The 21,425-nt window shown below is 38.1% G+C and overlaps 1 protein-coding gene across 1 annotated transcript in view; it reads left to right on the top strand.

Annotated features, from left to right (window-relative positions):
* The window catches only part of PHLPP1 (PH domain and leucine rich repeat protein phosphatase 1), a 255,340-nt gene that overhangs the window by 202,329 nt on the left and 31,586 nt on the right, over window positions 1-21,425 (top strand). Inside the window, exons 11-12 of the mRNA XM_010336870.3 lie at window positions 12,920-13,120; window positions 16,972-17,134. Of these exons, the coding sequence (XP_010335172.3) occupies window positions 12,920-13,120; window positions 16,972-17,134 (364 nt within the window). The remainder of the gene's footprint in view (window positions 1-12,919; window positions 13,121-16,971; window positions 17,135-21,425) is intronic.

Genomic DNA, 21,425 nt, shown 5'->3' with positions numbered 1-21,425 from the left:
TCTTTAGACTGTTATTAGACCTCTCAAAAACATTATACAATGCAAGGTAATAATGGAGCAATGTTTTAATTAAAAAACTTGATGAAAGATTGAGTCAAGATTTTTATATCAAGTCAAGTATCCTTCAAGATCTAAGTTACAGAAAGCTGTTAAGAAGATCCAGGGGATGTGGGAAAGGGAGAAATGATGAGTGACTACAAATGGGTATAGAGTTTCTTTTTGGAATCATGAAACTGTTGTGGAATTTTATGGTGGTGATGGTTATACAAGTTTGTGAAAAAACTAAAAATCACTAAGTCACACAAGTTTTAAAGGGTGTTTTTTTATATTATATGAATTATGTCTCTATAAAGCTGTTTTTTAAAGAATTCAAGGACTTATACTGTAATCTGGATTGGGCCTCTGCACTCTTGCCTGAGTGAGAGAAAGAGAGACCCTGTCTCTAAAAACATGATCCCTTCTCCAGGAATCTACTAAAGCTGTAAGTCTTATTTGAATCCTGTAGTCACGTGTAGCTTTTTAGATAAACACACACCATAAAATTCATCCTGTTAAAAAAGTGTGCGATCCAGTGGGTTTTAATAGTAATTTTAATGAGTTATAATTTATAAATGTTTAAGACTTAGTTATTTCATTGTATTAGTCATATTTTAGGTGCTCAGTAGCCACATGTAACTAGTGGGTTCCATGCTAGAAGTGAAGATATATAGAATTTTGTCCACACAGAAAGCTGTATGGACAGTGATGTACCAGAGGATAAACTTTATCCAACCAAGAAATAACTAGTATATTTTAGCAAAGGGAATGATAGTGAGCATTTTGGTATATATATAAATGTAGATTTGAGACTGAAAGGTGGGAAAGAGGGGAAGATTAATATACAAAAACTGTAAGTGGTGACAAACTCTTGGTAATGCAGCTTGCCTGGGAGTGGTGGCTCATGCCTGTAGTCCCAGAACTTTGGAGGCCAAAGCAAGAGGAAGTTTTGAGACAGGCCTGGGTAATAAGTAAGACCCTGTCTCTACAAAGAATTTTTAATATTAGCCAGGCATGGTAGCATACACTTAAAGTTTCAGCTTCTTGAGAGGCTGAGGCAGGAGCCTCTCAGGAATTCTTGAGCCCAGGAACTTGAGGGTGCAGTGAGCTCTAACTGGAGTACTGCACTCTAGCCTGGGTGACAGAGAGAGACCCTGTCTCTAAAAGCAAAACAAAAATAAAAAATAATGCAGCTTAGAAATGGGAAGAGAGAAAAAGGAAAAAGAGTAAAGTAGAAGGAGCTTACTGATTGCCATCTAGTTAATAGGTGTAACTTATAGAATACTGACAAAAACTGGTAAGCCAGATAAGAAATGAATACTCCAAGGGGTTAAGGTCATTTAATAAGACACAAGTACAAAGATAACCATAATAACAATAATACAAACTTCCTTAAATACCGGAAAAAAATAATGTATTAAAGAAAAAATAATATATATCCCATAGAGAGGGAAACGTGGCAAATATAAATATGAAATAATTATGACAGAGTTGAGAGTCACATACATCAGTACATGTGCTTAAACCCAACCTATTGCCTTCAAGAGACGCATCTCACATATATGACATCTATAAGCTCAAAGTAAAGGGAAGGAGAAAGATACATCATGCAAATAGAAAACAAAAAAGAGTAGGAGTTGCTATTCTATCAGATAAAACAGACTTTAGACCAACAACAGTTAAAAAAAAAGGGGGGGGGGGCAGGGCATTATATAATAAAGGGTTCAGTTTAACCAGAAGATTTAAATGCCCTGTGTATGTATGTGTATATATATATATATATATATATATATATATATATATATATACTCATCCAACATTAGAGCATTCAGATTTATAAAATGAATACCAGACCTAAGAAAAGAGATAGTGATACAATAATAATAGTTGATTTCAGTACCTCACTAAACAGATTATTAAGGCAGAACATGAACTCTGGGCTTAAATTTGACATTTGACCAAACAGACCTATTAGCTGTCTACAGAATACTTCACCCAACAACCACAAAATATACATTCTTCTCATCTGTGCACAAAACATTCTCAAAGATTGACTACATGCTCAGTGATAAAGCAAGTCTCAACAAATTGAAAAAATTGAAATCCTACAAGGGTCTTCTCAGACCACAGTGGAATAAAACTAGAAGTCAATACCAACAGAAACTCTCAAAACCACACAAATATATGGAAACTAAACAACTTGATCCTCTTACTGACTCTGGGATAAACATGAAATGGAGGCAGAAATAAAAAAATTCTTTAAAGCAAATCAAAATAGCAACACAGTATGCCCTTACCTCTGGGATACAGCAAAGGGAATGTTTATAGCACTAAGTGCATGCATCAAAAAAACAGAAAACCCTCAAATTAACAACTGATTGTTAAACCTAAAATAACTAGAAAAAAACAACACACTAAACCCAGAGCTAGCAGAAGAAAAGAAATAACTTAAGATCAGAGGAGAACTAAATTAAATTTAGACCCAAAAAAAGCGTCAATGAAACAAAAAGTTGGTTCTTTGAAAGGATCAACAAAATTGATAGACTACTAGCTAGATTAACCAAGAAAAAAAGGAGAACATCCAAATGAGCAAAATTAAAAATGACAGAGATGACATTAGAGCTGATAGCACAGAAATACAAAAGATCCTCAGAGAGACTACTACAAATATCTCTATACACACAAACTAGAAAATCTGGAGGAAATGGATAAATTCTATTCCATTCCAGGAAGAAATCGAAATCCTGAACAGACCAATAATGAATGAGTTACAAAATTGAGTCACTAATAAAAGTCTACCAACAAATAAAAAGCCCAGGAGCAGATGAATTCACATCTGAATTCTACCAGACATAACAGAGAAGAGCTGGTACCAATCTTTCTTAACTTATCCAAAAATTGAGGAGGCAGGATTCCTCCCTAACTCATTCTTTGAAACCAGTGTCATCCTGATACCAAACTCTAGCAAGGACACAACAAAAAAGGAAAATAACAGGCCAATATCTCTGATGAACGTAGGCACAAAAATCCTCATTAAATAGCAAACTGAATTCAGCAGCATATCAAAAAGATAATTCATCATGCTCAAGAGAGCTTTATTCCTGGGATGCAAGGATGATTCATTATACACAAATCAATATATGTGATTCACCACATAAACAGAATTAAAAACAAAAACTGTATCGTCTCAATAGATGAGAAAAAAGTCTTTGATTAAAATAAATTATCCCATTATAATAATAAGTCTCAACAAACTAGGCATCAACGGGATATACCTCAAACTAATAAGAGCCATCTACGACAAACCGACAGCCATCATCATACTGAATGGGCAAAAGTGTTCCCCTTAACACTGGAACAAGATTCCTTGACTACTCTGACCATTCCTATTCATCATAGTACTAAAAGTCCTAGCCAGAGCAGTCAGGCAAGAGAAAGAATAAAAGCCATCCAAAAAGATGGAAATCAAATTATCTGTTTGTTGACTCTGTGATTCTATACCTAGAAAACCCTAAAAATTCCTCCAAAAGACTCTTAGACTTGATAAACAACTTTAGTAAAATTTCAGGATTCAGAATCAGCTCAGAAATCAGTAGCATTTCTATACACCAATAACATTCAAGCTGAGCAACAAACCAAGAATACAATCCCATTTACAATAGCACACACAAAAAATACCTAGGATTACATTTATTTGAGGAGGTGAAAGATCTCTAGAAGGAGAACTATAAGACACTAATGAAAGAAATCAGAGATGACACAACAAGTGGAAAAACATCCCATGCTCATGGATTGGAAGAGTCAGTATCATTTAAATGGCTATACTGCCCAAACAATATACAGATTCAATGTAATTCCTATCAGATTACCAATTTCATTTTTCATGAAATTAGAAAAAAAATTATAAAATTTATATGGAAACACAAAAGAGCCAAATAGCCAAAACAATCCTAAGCAAAAAGAACAAAGTCTTAGGCATCACATTACCTGACCTCAAGGTAATTTACTGCAAATGCTGTAGTAATGAAAACAGCAAAAAACCAGTACAAAAACAGACAAATAGATCAAAGGAACAAAATAGAGAACCTGGGAATAAAGCCATACACCTACAACCAACTGATCTTTCGACAAAGTCAACAAAAATAAACAATGAGGAAAGGACACTCTATTCAATAAATAGTCTGGGAAAACCAGTTAGCCATATGCAGAAGAATGAAACTGGACCCCTGCCTTTCACTATATACAAAAATTAACTCAAGGTGGATTAAAAACTTAAATATTAATACCTCAAAGTATAAAAATCATAGAAGAAAACCCAGAAAAACTCTTCTGGACATTGGCCTAGGCAGAGAATTTATGACTTAGCCCTTGAAGGCAAATGTAACAAAAACAAATATTGACAAATGGGCCTTAATTAAAGAATTTCTACACAGCAAAGAAACAACAGAGTGAACACACAATCTACAGAATGGGAGAAAATATTTGCAAACTATGTGACTGACAAAGGACTGATATCCAGAACCTATAAGGAACTCAAATAAGAAAGAAACAACTCCATTAAAAAGTGAGCAAAGGACATAAACAGACACTTCTCCAAAGAAAAAATTCAGGCTGTCAGCAAACATGAAAAAATGCTCAACATCACTAATCATCAGAGAAATGCCAATTACAACCACAATGAGATACCATCTCACGCCAGTCAAAATGACTATTGAGTAAAAAAAAAAAAAAAAAAAAACAAAAAAAAAAAAAAAAACACGTATCAGCAAAGATATGGAGAAAAGAGAACACTTAAACATTGTTGGTAGGAATGTAAATTAGTTCAACCTCTGTGGAAAACAGTATGAAGATTTCTCAAAGAACTAAAAATAGAGATACCATTCCACCCAGCAATCCCACTACTGAATATCTACCCAAAGTAAAAGAAATTGTTTATCAAAAAGACACCCTCCCTGCACTCATATGTTTATTGCAACACTAGTCACAATAGCAGAGTCGTCGAATCAACCTATATACCCATCGGTGGTGAATTGGATAAATAAAATATGGTATATATACACCATGGAATACTACACAGCCACAAAAAAGAACAAAAATTACCTCCTTTGCAACAACATGGATGCAGCTGGAGACTTATCCTCAGTGAATTAATACAGAAACAAAAACAAATACCACACCTTCTTTCTTAATACATGGGAGCTAAACAGTGTGTACACATGGACATAAAGCTGGAAACGAGACACTGAGGGCTCTGAAAGGGTTAAAGGATATAAGATTTGAGAAACTACTTATTGGGTACTATTTGGTGGTACCTAAATATTTGGATGATGCCTAAATGCCAGCATTACACAATTTACTCATGTAACAGACCTGCACATGTACCTTGTGAGTCTAAAATAAAATATATATGTACCTGAACTTAACTCATACCCAAAATGGAAACAACCTAAATGTTCCTCAGCTGATGTATTGACAAACAACGTGTAGCCATATGTGAATTATGAATTATATCTCAGTAAAGCTGTTAATAAAAAAATAAGGAAAATAGTACCTCAGGTGTTGAGGGATATACTTCCTTAACATTGTATATACACACACTTAGTCCTAAAGCCAGTTTCTTAGTGGGGAAACCCCAGTGTTGTTTCTACTAAGATCAGTAACCGGAAAGGAATGCCCATTATTTTAACTCTTACTCAATGTTATGCTAGATATATTACCCAGGAAATTAGACAAGAAAAGATCAGTTAGAGACATGAGAGTTGATAAAGAGATAAATTAGCTCTATTGCAATTAACATGATAGTATACTTGGAAAATCCTAGACAGTCACTGATAAGTGAATTCAAACAATAAAACATTTCAGTAAAGTAGCAGAATATAAAATCAATATGCGGAAAGCAAAAGCTTTTGTATACATAAGCATAGCCGTTGGAAGACATGTTGGTTGTGAAAATCCCATTTAAAATAGCAGAGAAGATTAAATACTTAGGAATAAACTTAAGAAATGCGTAAAAACTATATGAATAAAACATTAAAACACTTCTGAAATTTGCAAATTTAAACAAATTGAACAATATTCCTTGTTCTTGGATAGGATAACTTAATATTGTTAAGATATCAGTTTTTTTGTACATTACTTTGCAAATTTAATGCAATCATCATGTAAATACCAAAACACTTTTATAATGAAATTGGACAAATTGATGCTACCGTTCATATGGTTAAAAGATTCAAATAAGAAAAGCCAGGAAAACACTGAAAAAGTAAGACTATTAATACAATGGAGAGACAAACTTTACCAGACAGCTAAACATGTATGTTTTAGTTCTTTCTGCTGAAAAGAAGGCCTAGAAGTAGTGACACCCCAGTACCAGGAAGTATCTCTAAGATCAAGACCTTGGTTTTTGGCTGGTCGCAGTGGCTCATGCCTGTAATCCCATATCTTTGGGAGGCTGAGGAAGGCAGATCACTTGAGGTCAGGAGTTCAAGACCATCCCGGTCAACATGGTGAAACCCCGTCTGAACTAAAAATAACAAAAATTAGCTGGGCCTGTTGGGACTTGCTTATAATCCCAGCTACTTGGGAGGCTGAGACAGGAGAATCACTTGAACCCAGGAGGCAGAGGTTGTAGGGAGCCTAGATTGGGCCATTACACTCTGACCTGGGCAACAGAGCAAGACTGTCTCACAAAAAACAAAACAAACAAAAAGAAAAGACCTTGGTTTTTAAGTACCATTCTTCAGAAAAGATATCAGGTGTCCTTGGAAACAGAATTGATTGTAGGGCTAGAGCAGGCTGAACACAAGATGAGCCCAAAAGTAAGCAAATGCTCTGGCTGGGCATGGTGGCTCATGCCTGTAATCCCAGCACTTTGGGAGGCTTAGGCAGGCAGATCACCTGAGGTCGGGAGTTCGAGACCAACCTGACCAACATGGAGAAACCTTGTCTCTACTAAAAATACAAACAGTAGCTGGGCGTGGTGGCACATGCCTGTAATCCCAGCCACTCAGGAAGCTGAGGCAGGAGAATCACTTGAACCTGTAAGGTGGGGTTGTGGTCAGCCAAGAGCTCCATTGCACTCAGGCCTGGTCCACAAGAGGGAAACTGTCTCGAAAAAAAAAAAAAAAAAAAAAAAAAAAAAGCTCACAAAATGATGGGATCATGTCAAAGGATGCATGAGTCAACTTGTAGAAGCTCCCAGTGGCCACATTTGGGACAATGTGAGCAAAAAGTACACAATGATAGTAATGAATTCTATCCAGCAGTATAAAACAAATATCTATATGACCATACTGAAGTAAAACAGGTAATTGGGTAAATAAATAGGGACGGCTTTTGTAAGATAATTCCATTTAACAAACTTTAAGTAGAGGGAACCTTGAAAATAGAAAAATCATCTGGCAAACAACACAGGTGATTGTTACAAAGCACAAATGCTAAATTATTGGGCAAAAGTATGAGAAACAGAAGTTTCGTAGTCTCAAATGATCTCTCCACACGTTTGCGAAATTACAAAAGAAAAAAATTATAACTTTGCAGTGGAGATACTGCGCAGACACCACCTTAACCAAGTAAGCAAAGTTAATATCTGCAATAACACATTGGCATCACATACCTCCTGATGTGATGCCCTGAGAAGGGTACAACCGCAGTGGTATTTTTGCCAAAACTTCATGACCTTATTCTAATGATGATGAAACATGAAACCTAGATTGAGAGACACTTTACAAAATATTTGTCTAGTACACTTCAAAAACATCAAGGTCATTTAAGATAATGAGACTGATTGGAGAAGACTGAGGAGGCCTGATAATGAAATACACCGGGAAGTATCAGCCTTGTGAAGATAGATGAAACTGTCAAAAGGGCTTTGTTGTAAAAGCAAGCAATAATAAGAAACTTAAAATGTTTTGACACTTCTGGAATGCTTTGGAGACAAAAATCAGAGGGTTGCCTAAAAGTAAGTTTTGCTGGGATTAGACAGTTGTGACTATATGGATTTTCTTTTTTTTTTTTTTTTCTTTTTTTTTTATTGCATTTTAGGTTTTGGGGTACATGTGATGAACATGCAAGATTGTTGCATAGGTACACACATGGCAGTGTGCTTTGCTGCCTTCCGTCCCCTCACCTGTATCTGTCATTTCTCCCCATGCTATCTCTTCCCACCTCCCCACCCCCCGCCCCTCCCCCATTTCCCCCCAACAGACCCCAGTGTGTAGTGCTCCCCTCCCTGTGTCCATGTGTTCTCATTGTTCAACACCCGCCTATGAGCGAGAATAGGATTTTCAATGGTATAAGTCTCAGTACAGATTTCCAGAAAAATTATTTAAAGAATGCCTGGTATGCCTACAAATAGGTAAATCTGTTATGGTACCAAATCCTGTGCCCTGCTTCAAGGACAGAATTTGGCTGTTAAATTTAAGGATGTGCTGGAAATTACTAAAAAGCAAACAAACAAAACAAAAAATATGTATAGATGAGTCAAATGGGCAGAATGTGCCAAGGAGAACAGAGCAATTGCTCAAGAAACAGGAAATGGATTTGTCTCACTGCTGTTGCAGGTGACTTTCTAGACACTGTAGGGGAGGAGCCATGTCTGTGTATCTTTTCTCTGCGACTTTTGAACTTTATGCTGAGAAAAGTTCTTGAGTACTATTTACTACCTTGTTTTAAGAATTGAATTTGAAATGCTGTGCACACATGGTCTTCACATTACAGGCAGGTGCCCTACTTGATCCTCCAGCTCCTTTAGAGAAAAAGGACCTATGAAAATGTCCCCACAAAAATGTTTTTATAAATATTTTTCAACATTTGAATTTTGGAGACACATGATAGAAAACTGTGGACTTGAGATTGATGAAATCCACGTTTTATTTCCGTCTCTACCACTAGTTACTATTGAACCATTGCCAAATAATTTTGATTTTCGCAGCTTTGATTTCTGTCTTTTGTGAAATATGGTAGGGTATACTTCTGGGATGATGGAAAAATCAAATGAGATAGAAAATAATGGCTGGGTGCAGCGGCTCACACCTGTAATCCCAGCACTTTGGGAGGCCAAGGAAGGTGGATCACTTGAGGTCAGGAGTTAAAGACCAGCCTGGCCAACATGGTAAAACCCTTCCCTACTAAAAATACAAAAATTAGCTGGGCATGGTGGTGTATGCCTGTAATCTCAGCCACTAGGGATGCTGAGGTGGGAGAATTACTTGAACCCGGGAGGCGGAGGTTGCAGTGAGTCAGGATCATGCCGCTGCACTCCAGCCTGGGTGACAGAGTGAGACTCTGTCTCAAAAAAAGAAAAAAAAAAAAAAATCTGTGGTATCTACAAAGTACCTTACAAAAGAAAACAGTGATATGTTACTGCTCTTTCTCTAATTAGAAGAGGATTGTGTAGTGAAAAAGGTTATATGGATGAAGCATGAAACATCTCTTGGTGCATTAAACCATCTTTTTATAGTATAATTATTACATAATTCTGTAAGGAAGAAGCTTGAGGATAGTTATCACATCATAGTGAGTTGAGACCTGACTCAGCGCTTTAAGAATTTAGCTTTTTTGCAAGGTTGAAAGCGGAAAGTGGGGTTTGGGAGCCTATTTATTTACTAACGTTGCTATCCATCGTGTAGAAATTTTGCAAAACTAAAGTATTCGTTCATTCCAGTGGAAGGAAGACATGTAGACCGTTAAACCAATTTAAGTTGTCTTCTGCTGAAACATTATGTGTTGTAGGAAGAATGGCTTAAGTGAATAGATATGGAATTTAATTTTCCTGAGATTATGACAATGAAAAACATTTTTAGTTTAAGTGTTTGCTTTTTGACCATTAACCAACAAAGTGATTAAGTCAGACTCTATGCAGTTCGGATGATGTCCTTTGGAACCACCTCATATGGTTTCAACTAACTACTTTCATTTCCTGAAGGGGGATGATGCTGGTATTTTTCCTCCTTAATTTTGTATAAAAGGTATATAGTTCCTTAATTACATGCAAATTTCAAAAAGATGAAAGGATAAATGTGTGTGGAAATCACTTTCTTCCCTTTATTCAGATGATATGAGAGGTTTTTAAAGTCGCTTGGCAGCTTTCTAGATGAGCATTCACTTGTCTGTTTTTAAAACATTCCCTCTTTTCTGGCCTAAAAAATATGCAAACATTGATGAATTCACTCTCTTTTATCTCGTGTGTGTGTGTGTGTGTGTGTGTGTGTGTGTGTGTGTGTATCTCTACATATATCCTAGAGAATTCTATTTTTTTTTTTTTTTTTTTTTGAGGTGGAGTTTTGCTCTTATCATCCAGGGTTGAGTGCAATGGCACAATCTTGGCTCACTGCAACCTCTGCCTCCTGGGTTTAAGCAATTCTCCTGCCTCACCCTCCCGAGTAGCTGGGATTATAGGCACCCGCCTCCATGCCCAGCTAATATCTGTATTTTTAGTAGAGAGGGGTTTGACCATGTTGGCCAGGCTGGTCTGGAACTCCTGACCTCAGGTGATTCACCTGCCTTGGCCTCCCAAAATCCTGCTTGGCCAAGAATTCTATTTTAACGAAATTATTTTATATGGTGTTCCAACCAACACTAGTCCATGATATCTTAGGGCATGTATTTCTTATATTTTAACTTATTCTAATGCTACACTGAAGAAGTTCTTAACAAGAAATTAGGTGGTCTAAATGGGACCCAAAGAAAGACTCATAAAATTACTCTAAACAGTTATGGTAAACAACTGTGGAGCTGAAACTGGTGTCCTTCCTAGTTCAAAACCGTTTCAGAAACTGCAGCAGTGACCTTTATTTTCTTCTCTGTAGCACACATGACTGTAATTTCCCATGACTATTTATGGTCTGGACAGCCCTTCTCTAACTTCCTTTTTTTTTTTTTTTTAAATGTCAACGGAATACGTGTTTCTTTAATGGAAAATGTTCTATTTTGGGGAAGCTGCTTTTCCTCAGATAAGTAATGGAGTTGGTGTTTGTGTGTTGAAGGGGTTGTACAAGATTGAAGAATTTTATATCAGTGGATTGAGGGCTTGGAGTGACAGTCCTGGTGAGGACTCCTGATAGACTTTTTCTTTTTTCCTATCCAAAATTAAAAATAACTGTACCTGGTATTCTGTATTCTTTTTAAGGATGATTTTCTTCTTCTTTTTTTTTTTTTTTTTAAACACATAGCAGAATAGTCCTGAATTAAATGATGAAAGTTTCAAACCAAAGTGATTGAAGTGAAGGAATAGTGTGGTTCATCAACAGGGTTGATCTGGGGGTTGGGGGAGGCATGGAAGATTTGACCCTTCTAATTCTTGTAGGTGAGCCCTGTGTACTCAGCACTCTTTCTTTCTCACCTGCAGCTGCAGCTGCAGGTGGACATTTGTTATGAATCAGGAGGGTCATCTCTGACTCCTGAGTGTGACGCAGTCTGTCTCTTTGGAGTGAGTTGGAACCTGATCACAGCAAGGCGTTCCTCAGCTTTGCATTGTGCATTTATCTGCATTTCACAGTCCCTGTGGAGGATTTATTGTTTTTGACAGTTTCAGTTATCTTAGGTATAAAACCATTCTTCATATGTTATCCACTTTTCATTCTAGCATCTGGAAACTGTGGCAGCATATATATTGTTTGTTTTCATGTGAAATTTATTCAAGTACAATATAAATACAAAAAAGTGGCCAAATCATAAGTGCACTTGATGCATTGTCTCAAAGTGAACACACTTGTGTAAGCAGCACCCAGCCTAAGAAACAAAACATTACCATATTGGAAACATTACACACCGTCTCCTGGATACTGCCTCCCTTTCCTCCCCACCTAACAGTTACTGCTGTCCTAACTTCTGTTACCACAGGGTAATTTTGCCTGACTCTGAACTCTGGGTAGTTATGGGATCATGCAGTGGGTCTGCTCTTGTATCTGGCTTCTTTAGGTCACTATGTGTTTGTGAGATTTATCCTGTGGACATATGTTGTAGTTCTTTATTCTAATTGCTACATCATATTCTGTTGTTTTAATGCAGAACAAATTATCTCCTGCACTTATGAAAGTCAGTAATATGTGGTTTGGACATTATACTGAAAAGGACTTAGTGACTATGTGATTTAGTTGTATTGTGATCTAATACCTGTTTTATTACTATAAAAACCATTTATTTATTGTTTATTTATTCACCTAATTTTTATAGAGCCAGGGTTTTGCATTGTTGCCAGGCTGGTCACAAACCTCTGGCTTCAACCGTCTTCCTGCCTCAGCAAGAACCTTTGATTACAAAATAGGAAATTGTTTTTCTCTTCCTTAAGTCAGAATGTTAACTTTACCATATCACTTTCTCTTCCACTCCCTGCCAACTATAAAATTGATTGACTGGGTGCGATGGCTCACACCTGTAATCCCAGCACTTTAGGAAGCCGAGGCAGATGGAACACTTGAGGTCAAGAGTTCAAGACCAGCCTGGCCAACATGGTGAAACCCCATCTCAACTAACAGTACAAAAATTAGCCAGGCATGATAGTGAACGCCTGTAATCCCAGCTTCTTGGGAGGCTGAGGCAAGAGAATTGCTTGAACATAGCAGGTGGAGGTTGCAGTGAGCCGAGATGGCACCATTGCACTCCAGCCTGGGCAACAAAAGTGAAACTCCAACTCAAAAATAAAATAAATAATTGCTTCCTCTTACCTTTGTGCATCCACAAAAATTGATTGTATCTCTATTTAATACATACAGATAGCTATTGTGTTCATCGTAGTTAGTGGATCACAGATACAAATACTTGCTTCTCTTTTCAATTCCTGTTTTTAGTCCCAGCTTCTGATGTGCCTGGTATGAAAGCTTTGAGGTTTATTGAGGGTTTCTATGGCTTCTCAATGGTGTTTTGTTGGATTTTGTCATTGTAGCCTAAGATTCCTGAACGCATCTGCAAACAAACTGGAAAGCCTTCCTCCAGCCACACTTTCTGAAGAGACAAACAGTATCTTACAAGAGTTGTATTTGACAAATAACAGCCTCACAGACAAATGTGTGCCCTTGTTAACTGGACACCCCCATTTGAAGATTCTTCACATGGCCTACAACCGACTTCAGAGTTTTCCAGCAAGGTAAAGGAGAGTCGTAAAGCTGTGTTGTGAACTGTGTTTCTCAAAATGTATTCACAGAAAGGGGAAAGCTGAAGTATTTATTTCCCAGGTGATGTCAGATTTATTTGCTTGTTCCTCCTCCATTCACAGTTTCCTTTATATAAGCCGTGATGGTATTTCCCTAAAGAGAAGTAGATTGGTTTCCTCGTGTGTGTCCAAAGACCTAATCACAAGAATGTTCTTTTTTTTTTTTTGAGACGGAGTTTCACTCTTGTTACCCAGGCTGGAGCGCAATGGCGCAATCTCGGCTCACCGCAACCTCTGCCTCCTGGGTTCAGGCAATTCTCCTGCCTCAGCCTCCCGAGTAGCTGGGATTACAGGCACGCGCCACCATGCCCAGCTAATTTTTTTGTATTTTTGTAGAGACAGGGTTTCACCATGTTGACCAGGATGGTCTTGATCTCTTGACCCCATGATCCACCCGCCTCGGCCTCCCAAAGTGCTGGGATTACAGGCTTGAGCCACCGCACCCGGCAAAGAATGTTCTTACGATTTTGAAATAAGATGTGTTGTTTACCAGGTATGTTTTTTCTTTTGCTTCTTTCAACCAGTCAGATTAATTTTTTGAAAAGCTGTTATCCTAGAACCTGATGTGGTAGTGTGTGCCTATAGTCCCAGCTACTCAGGAGGCTAAGGTAGGAGGGTCACTTGAGCTCAAGAATTCAAGACCAGCCTGGGCAACGTCTTATTATATGTTATGTCTTTTAATATTAGACCCTAATATTAAAAGATAAAATAAATAATAAAGTTTCTAAAAACATCAGCCTAATCGGGTATGTGGGAATTGGAATGTAAACCAGGAACCTGAAAATCCTTCATTATCTACCAACTTTTATGTTTATACTCATGATGTACAAAGCAGTGGTAGACTCCACTACCATAGAAACTGTAACATTGTAAATGGTGGCTCTCAGAAGAGTCCATTTTTAATTTGGTTTTACTTTAATTTCTAATTTTCAGGGAGCAGTGACATTATAGCTAACTTTGAGTGAATCTATACACTGAGCCTGCTGTGAGGATTTACTCTGTTTCCACTTCACTGGCATTTATCCATCTAACAAGTTAGGACTTGGAACACACACTCATGCATCAAAGAAGCAAACACTAACCCCTCTGGTATTGTGCTTGGTAACTGCAACTCAGCATTGGGGCCAAATCAAAATCCTCTCACAGCCTCCCTCTGCTGCCTTCATGGCTACCAGTCTGTTCAAGCCCTTGCGGAAGGAGGAAGGCTCATGTATGTGTTGACTTAGTATTGCTCTGTTTGTGGCTTAATGTTTACTTTCTTCCTCATTTGAGACTAATGATTAAACTATTTTATACTTACTTCCGTGTACTTTTACTTTACTGTGGAATGGGGAAATGATATTTTTGGGAAAAAACCGTGAGAATCACATTAACAGTAACCTGTCTGAAAGGGTTCATTGTCGTCTTTCAGATGGTGAATGTCTAAACCCTGCAGAGGAAAGGATCATCAGCTCTGATTCTGAGGATATACCCCCAGTGACCCATGCCAAGTGTAATCACCCACCCTAAGTGCAAAGAAGCTTTTAATACACCTTGTAAAAATCCATCTAGTAATGAATTCTGTCTCCCTGTGGATTGTGATGTGGCTCAGTAGCTCCCCTACAAACCAGAGCACCTTCAGATCTGGGTTTGTGACCTAGCTGTCTCCCTCAGCCTTATATCTCACACAAGGTCATGGCTGCTGAATTAAAGAATGTGACCACTATCTAGTCATTTTGTCTTCACATCTTTTGCCACCTTCCTTTTATGTTGAGAGTTGGAAATTTCTTTAGCTTTTTCTTTTGAGTGCCTGCTTTCTGTACTTTTTAATCATCTTTCATGTGCCATTATCCATTAGTTTTAAGGCATAGTGCTGGCATCTGCTCTTGTGAGTCTTCAGGAAGCTTACAATCATGGTAGAAGGTGAAGAGGAGCTGTTGTGTCACATGGTGAGAAAGGGGGCAAAAGAGATGCCAGGCTCTTGCATGAATGCACAGTGTGTGAATTCACATATTATCATGGGAAGAGCATCAAGCTATTCATGAGGTATCTGCCCCCATGGCTCAAACACCTCCCACTGGGCCCTACCTCTAACATTTGGAATCACATTTCAACATGAGATTTGGAGGGGACAAATAATCCAAACCATGTCACCATATTTTTTTCAAATTATGATGACAACATATTTAAATAATATTCTTAGAAATTCAGGCTATCACAGATGGATTACTTTATAGTCTGCGTACATATTGTTTGTAGTATATTCTGATACACTAGATGTTTATGGTATTAAAAGGTCTGGCTTCATAAAATAAAAACTTAGTTCTTATTGTATCTTAGGCATATATTTATTTTCAAGATAAGTAAGATAACCTTTATATTTGAAAGCTGACAGAAAAATAATAGTGTTTTTTGTTAAATTGTTTAAAGGTGTATTGTGACAAATGAAACTATAATAGGTAGAAGTGATACCAATAACTGTAAACTAAATTATTCAGTTTACGAGTCTGAGTCACACTAATGGGGAATTCTGTGCGTCTTGGAGTCTAGCATCAGCAGGAATGGAAAGAGGGTCACAAGAGTGGCAGATACTAGTACAGTGATTGCAGAGGTAGAGGCGTTTTTTCTTTCAAATTTATAAAGAATGCAAGAAACCTTGATTGTGGAATTTTTCTTTAGTTGGTTATTGTAATTATTGATGAAGATTATAAATTAGGATTGAAAAATAAAAGACATTCTTAAATGGAAATATTAAATTAATTGCATTAGAACATATTATTAAGGTAAGGTTGGAGAGATTCCTTCTTTGTAGATGTTTAGTAAGAATTGACAGAAATGTCTTTTGTCCCTGGTGTGAATTTGGGCTCTGCCAGAGCTGCAAGAGGTGATCCAAATGGGCTTTTAACACACCCCTTGCTCCTTACCACTACTTTGTATTCATCAGTGATGTCAGAGGAATTGGGGGAGTGGGGTTTGGGGAAAAAGCTTATTTTAATATGAACTATAGACTCGTTCTCTACCTCCTGTTTGAGTTTTCAGTGCCACTACAAAGAAATTATACTCTGTAAGCCCTTTTAAGGCAGTTATATTGCTGGCTTTTGACTCATTTAAATAATGTTTTCATTAGCATTCAGACCAAGCTCTACAGTGACATGATTATTGCCACGGTAACTTAATTGCCACACAGACTTTAAGGAAGAAAAGGTGATCCATTTTCCTTCTTGTTGACAATTTGAAGAATTGAAGTTAATAGTTTTTGTTCTGTAATGGGAAAGGAGGTGTTAAAATATTTCAGTACTCCAAAATGATGGTAGTGAAAAAATGGTCTTGTTTGTAAAAATTACTGTTACAGGCCGGGCGCGGTGGCTCAAGCCTGTAATCCCAGCACTTTGGGAGGCCGAGGTGGGTGGATCACGAGGTCGACAGATCGAGACCATCCTGGTCAACATGGTGAAACCCCGTCTCTACTAAAAATACAAAAAAAAAAAAAAATTGGCTGGGCATGGTGGCAAGTGCCTGTAACCCCAGCTACTCAGGAGGCTGAGGCAGGAGGATTGCTTGAACCCAGGAGGTGGAGGTTGCGGTGAGCCGAGATGGTGCCATTGCACTCCAGCCTGGGTAACAAGAGTGAACCTCCATCTCAAAAAAAAAAAAAAAAAAAAAAAATTACTGTTACAAATGAAACCTTAAAGTCATAGCAATTTAATTCATTCTTTGATTCTCATCATAGATTATTTTCTTTTTACATGGATTTATAATTATTTTATAACTCCCTCCTTGATGGATTTTTCTTTTTCTTTTCTTAGTAAAATGGCAAAACTGGAGGAACTGGAAGAAATCGATCTCAGCGGGAATAAGCTAAAAGCCATCCCAACAACGATCATGAATTGCAGGCGCATGCACACTGTGATTGCTCACTCCAACTGCATCGAGGTCTTTCCCGAAGTTATGCAGCTCCCAGAGATCAAGGTATGTGGTTTCATTTCATAAATCTAAGCTTCAGGTCGGCAAGAAGAGTTGACTTCCTAATTCATCAACTCAGGACATTTGTACCTTTGTTGGATTTATTCAGAATGAAGGCCCCCAGTAGCCCTTACTTCCTCCTTCCTAACCAATGGGCTACGCCGTTGAGTTAGCAGAGTTAAAAAACAAAGCGGATTTTGGGAAAAATGGATTTCTAGGCTCAGTCCTTAACTTACTGTATGACATGAGGCTACCCACATAACCACCCTGTACTTCTTTATCTGTTAATAGTTGTCCCACTTATTTCCAAGGTGGTTATGAGGCTCATAGGATGAGGTTGATATAATCGCAGTTTGAAAAAGTTAACAGTATCCACTACACATCCCTCACCCCCAACTCACCTAATTAAATAGCACACCCCACCACAGTAGCTGATTAATGGTAATTCCCTATATAGACAAAGCATCATTCTTGTCACCAAACATTGATTTCAACTGAATGAAATTGGCAGAGCAGATATTATTTGACAGGTGAGGACACTGAGGTGCTGAAAAGTGAAGAGATTTGCATACATTAAGACAGCACATTGGTGGCAGAGGTAGTGTGTGAGTCCTGACTCCTGACTCGAGGTAGACTCATGGGATGAAACCAGTTCACTAGAGTGAGAGCCATCCAACAACCGTGTGTTCCTGTTTCGAGTCTTTTTTTTGGCAGGGAAATGGTACAGAAGCAAAAAGTTCTTTATATACAGTGTAGTTTTTCATTTGTATCTTAGCATTCCTAATTATCAATTTTATGGTTAATGAAAAATAATTCGGTGGTTTTAGATTTGGAACATATTCTAATCTCCTTTAGGGGACAAGAGTAGTCCTACTTAGCTATTCTTCACTTGCCAGACACTTTAAACCTTGTGTTTAAGATTAAGAAAGAAAATAGACATTTGAAGACATTTTAAGTGGCTTACATAACTTTTTTTTTTTGAGACAGAGTGTTACTCTTGTTGCCCATGCTGGAGTGCAGTGGCGCCATTTCAGCTCACTGCAATCTCTGCCTCCTGGGTTCAAGCAGTTCTCTTGCCTCAGCCTCCCAAGTAGCTGGGATTACAGGCACCAGCCACCACACCCTTTGTGGAGACAGGGTTTCATCATGTCAGCCAGGCTGGTCTTGAACTCCTGACCTCAGGTGATCCACCCACCTTGGCATCCCAGAGTGCTGGGATTACAGGCGTGAGCCACCATGCCCAGCTGGCTTGCATAACTTTTTATCACAATGGTTTTTATACATTTACGTGGTTAAGGTGTGTACAAGCCATTGTCTGTGTGTGTGCTCATATGCATGTGTATGTGTGCTTTAAGCCACGAAATGTTTTACTTAGGGCTTTAAGAACACTGTCATCTCCTACATCATAGCGGGCTTTTAAGATGTTTGTTTACATTTCCAGAATTTTTACTTTCTGTATAGTAACTTTCACAATGAGGAAGAGCAGCATTCTGAAGGGAGACAGACCTCCAGTTGGATCCCAGCTGAAAATTCACTGCTCTGTTTCCTCGTATGTGAAATAAAGAAAAGAGTTGGTACTACTTTACAGTATTGTTGTGAAGATGAAATGAAATAATACATGTAAAGCATTTGAAATAGGAGTGTCACATAGGAAGAACTCCCTAAATTTTAGCCATTATTGATCAACACATGCCCTCAGTGTGGTTCATCTGTGATGTTGATTATATGGAGCAACTATTTTGGCTGAAGCTCAACAAAATCCAAGAAATCTATTACTTAAGCAAATGTTGATTTGCCTTCAGCATAGGAAAGATGTTGTCAACCAGACCTTCCAGGAGTTCCTCAGCTGCCCGTTACTTGACACAGTGGCTATGCTGTGGCATCTTTTACGGGTTTTTTTTGTTGTTGTTTTTGAGACAGAGTTTCACTCTTGTTACCCAGGCTGGAGTGCAAAGGCACGATCGGCTCACCACAGCCTCCGCCTCCTAGGTTCAAACGATTCTCCTGCCTCAGCCTCCTGAGTAGCTGAGATTATAGGCATGCACCATCACACCTGGCTGATTTTGTATGTTTTTTAGTAGAGACAGGGTTTTTTCATGTTGATCAGGCTAGTCTTGAACTCCTGACCTCAGATGATCTGCCCGCCTCGGTCTCCAAAGTGCTGGGACTACAGGCATGAGCCACCACACTCGGCCTACTAGGGGTTGCTAAACTGGTCTCTAAGTGTTGTGCAGGTGAAATTCCAGCACAAGGGAAAGTAAGAGTCTCAGGATTCACTTCCTATTTGCTAGTCTTTGTGTCTGTACCTGTCTTTTAATGTTATAAACTCTTAAATGTAGATTAGATTCTTGTTTTGAGGGTTTGTTTGTTTGTTTGTTTGTTTTTAAGTATCTGGTTTAAAATACAAATAGAAATTTATGACGGGCATGGTGGCTCATGCCAGTAATCCCAGCACTTTGGGAGGCTGAGGCAGGTGGATCACCTGAGGTCAGGTATTTGATACCAGTCTGTCCAACATGGTGAAACCCCGTCTCTACTAACATTACAGAAATTAGCTGGGTTTGGTGGCACACACCTGTAGTCCCAGCTACTCAGAAGGCTGATGCGGGAGAATGGCTTGAACCCAGGAGGCAGAGGCTGCAGTGAGCTGAGATCACACCACTGCACTCCAGCCTGGGTGACAGAGCGAGACCCCGTCTAAAAAAAAAAAAAGGAAATTTAAATGTTTTTAGATTTTAACTTAATTTTGCAAATTACAAATTTTGCTGTGTGAAAACTAATCCTCTCCTAGATTCTTGTTTGGATTCCTGGATTACAGAATCAGTACCTTTGTTGCTGTTGAATTCCTTCCCCTGTTGTCTTCTCTCTGTACCCTGCTTTGCAACTCCTTTTCAATTTTACTTCCCTTATTTTTCAGTGGTTTCCATTTTTTTGCTCTTTGATTGATTTTTCCCCCAGCTGTTACACCTTAGCATTTTTCTTATGTTAACAATATCCAGTCTTTCAGATTCAGCTGTTCCGTTCCCAGTAGAAGTTAGTTTTTTTGGGGGGTGGGGGCTGAACAGTATCAAGTATCCTTTATGTACAAACATATAAATGTTTCAGCCTTGGACAGATAGTGTTCTTGAAAAAGGTAATAGTTATATTGTTTCAGAACTCTGATTTGATATTTTAGTGCTTATATAAGAATATTTTAAGTTGCAATGTAAGTGTTTGTATACACAAAAGAAAATTTCTTATAAAAATCGTACTGTATTGAGCTGGGCACGGTGACTCAAGTCTGTAATCCCAGCACTTTGGGAGGCCGAGGCGGATGTATCACAAGGTTGAGAGATTGAGACCATCCTGGCCAACATGGTGAAACCCGTCTCTACTAAAAATATAAAAAAAATTAGCTGCGCATGGTGGCTTGCGCCTGTAGTCCCAGCTACCAGGGAGGCTGAGGTAGGAGAATTGCTTGAACCCGGGAGGCGGAGGTTGCAGGGAGCCGAGATCGTGCCACTGCACTCCAGCCTGGTGCCTGGCAACAGAGCAAGACTCTGTCTCAAAAAAAAAAAAAAAAAAAAAAATCGTGCTGTATCTTAAATGATAATTATACCTATGAAAGTCTTCATTGCAAACTGTGCCTTAAAGCATATTTTTAATGTAAAAGAAGTAATTTAATTTTTATGATGAGATATTCCAACCTGTATTGTAATTGTATTATTGAGCTAATAACCCTAGATCACAGTCACACTGTTTCTTGAAAATAAAGTACAATAGGTGTTGCTTGTAAAGTATCTCATAAAGGTGTTAAGATAATTGCAGTTACAAAAACTTAGCAGATAACATTTTAGAAGAGGTAAGATCATGGTCTGTTTAACTAGCTAGTTTCACCAAGCGGGGTTATCTTTTCAGACATTAAAGTGCTTATTAATAGCTTTGTTACCAAAGTTTTAAGAACAATTATTGTTTAAACGAGCAAACAAATCTCTGTACTGAGGTGTATGCTAAAATGTGTTTTTAAAACACCTGAATAATTAGGCCCTTTTCATGTACAACTAAAACAGAGACTGTGTGCACCATCTAATCTTGGATAAAATTGAGCTCTGGCAGTTTTTTCATTTTGATATGTCTAATGAGATCTGTAAAGTGATCATCAGGTGTTAATTTCCGTATTTGAACAGGGAGGTTATGTAAGTTATTAGCAGGGGAAAAAAATGTGTTTTTCAGAATTTTCTGGTGAGTCCGAGTGGATCCTTAGTGTTACTGTCCTCACCTTTGTTTAGCCCTTTTGCATTGATCTTCCAAATCCCTA

This window comes from Saimiri boliviensis, chromosome 13 (genome assembly GCF_048565385.1).
Source record: "Saimiri boliviensis isolate mSaiBol1 chromosome 13, mSaiBol1.pri, whole genome shotgun sequence".
Classification (NCBI taxonomy): Eukaryota; Metazoa; Chordata; class Mammalia; order Primates; family Cebidae; genus Saimiri; species Saimiri boliviensis.
This window is presented reverse-complemented; position numbering and strand designations above follow the sequence as displayed.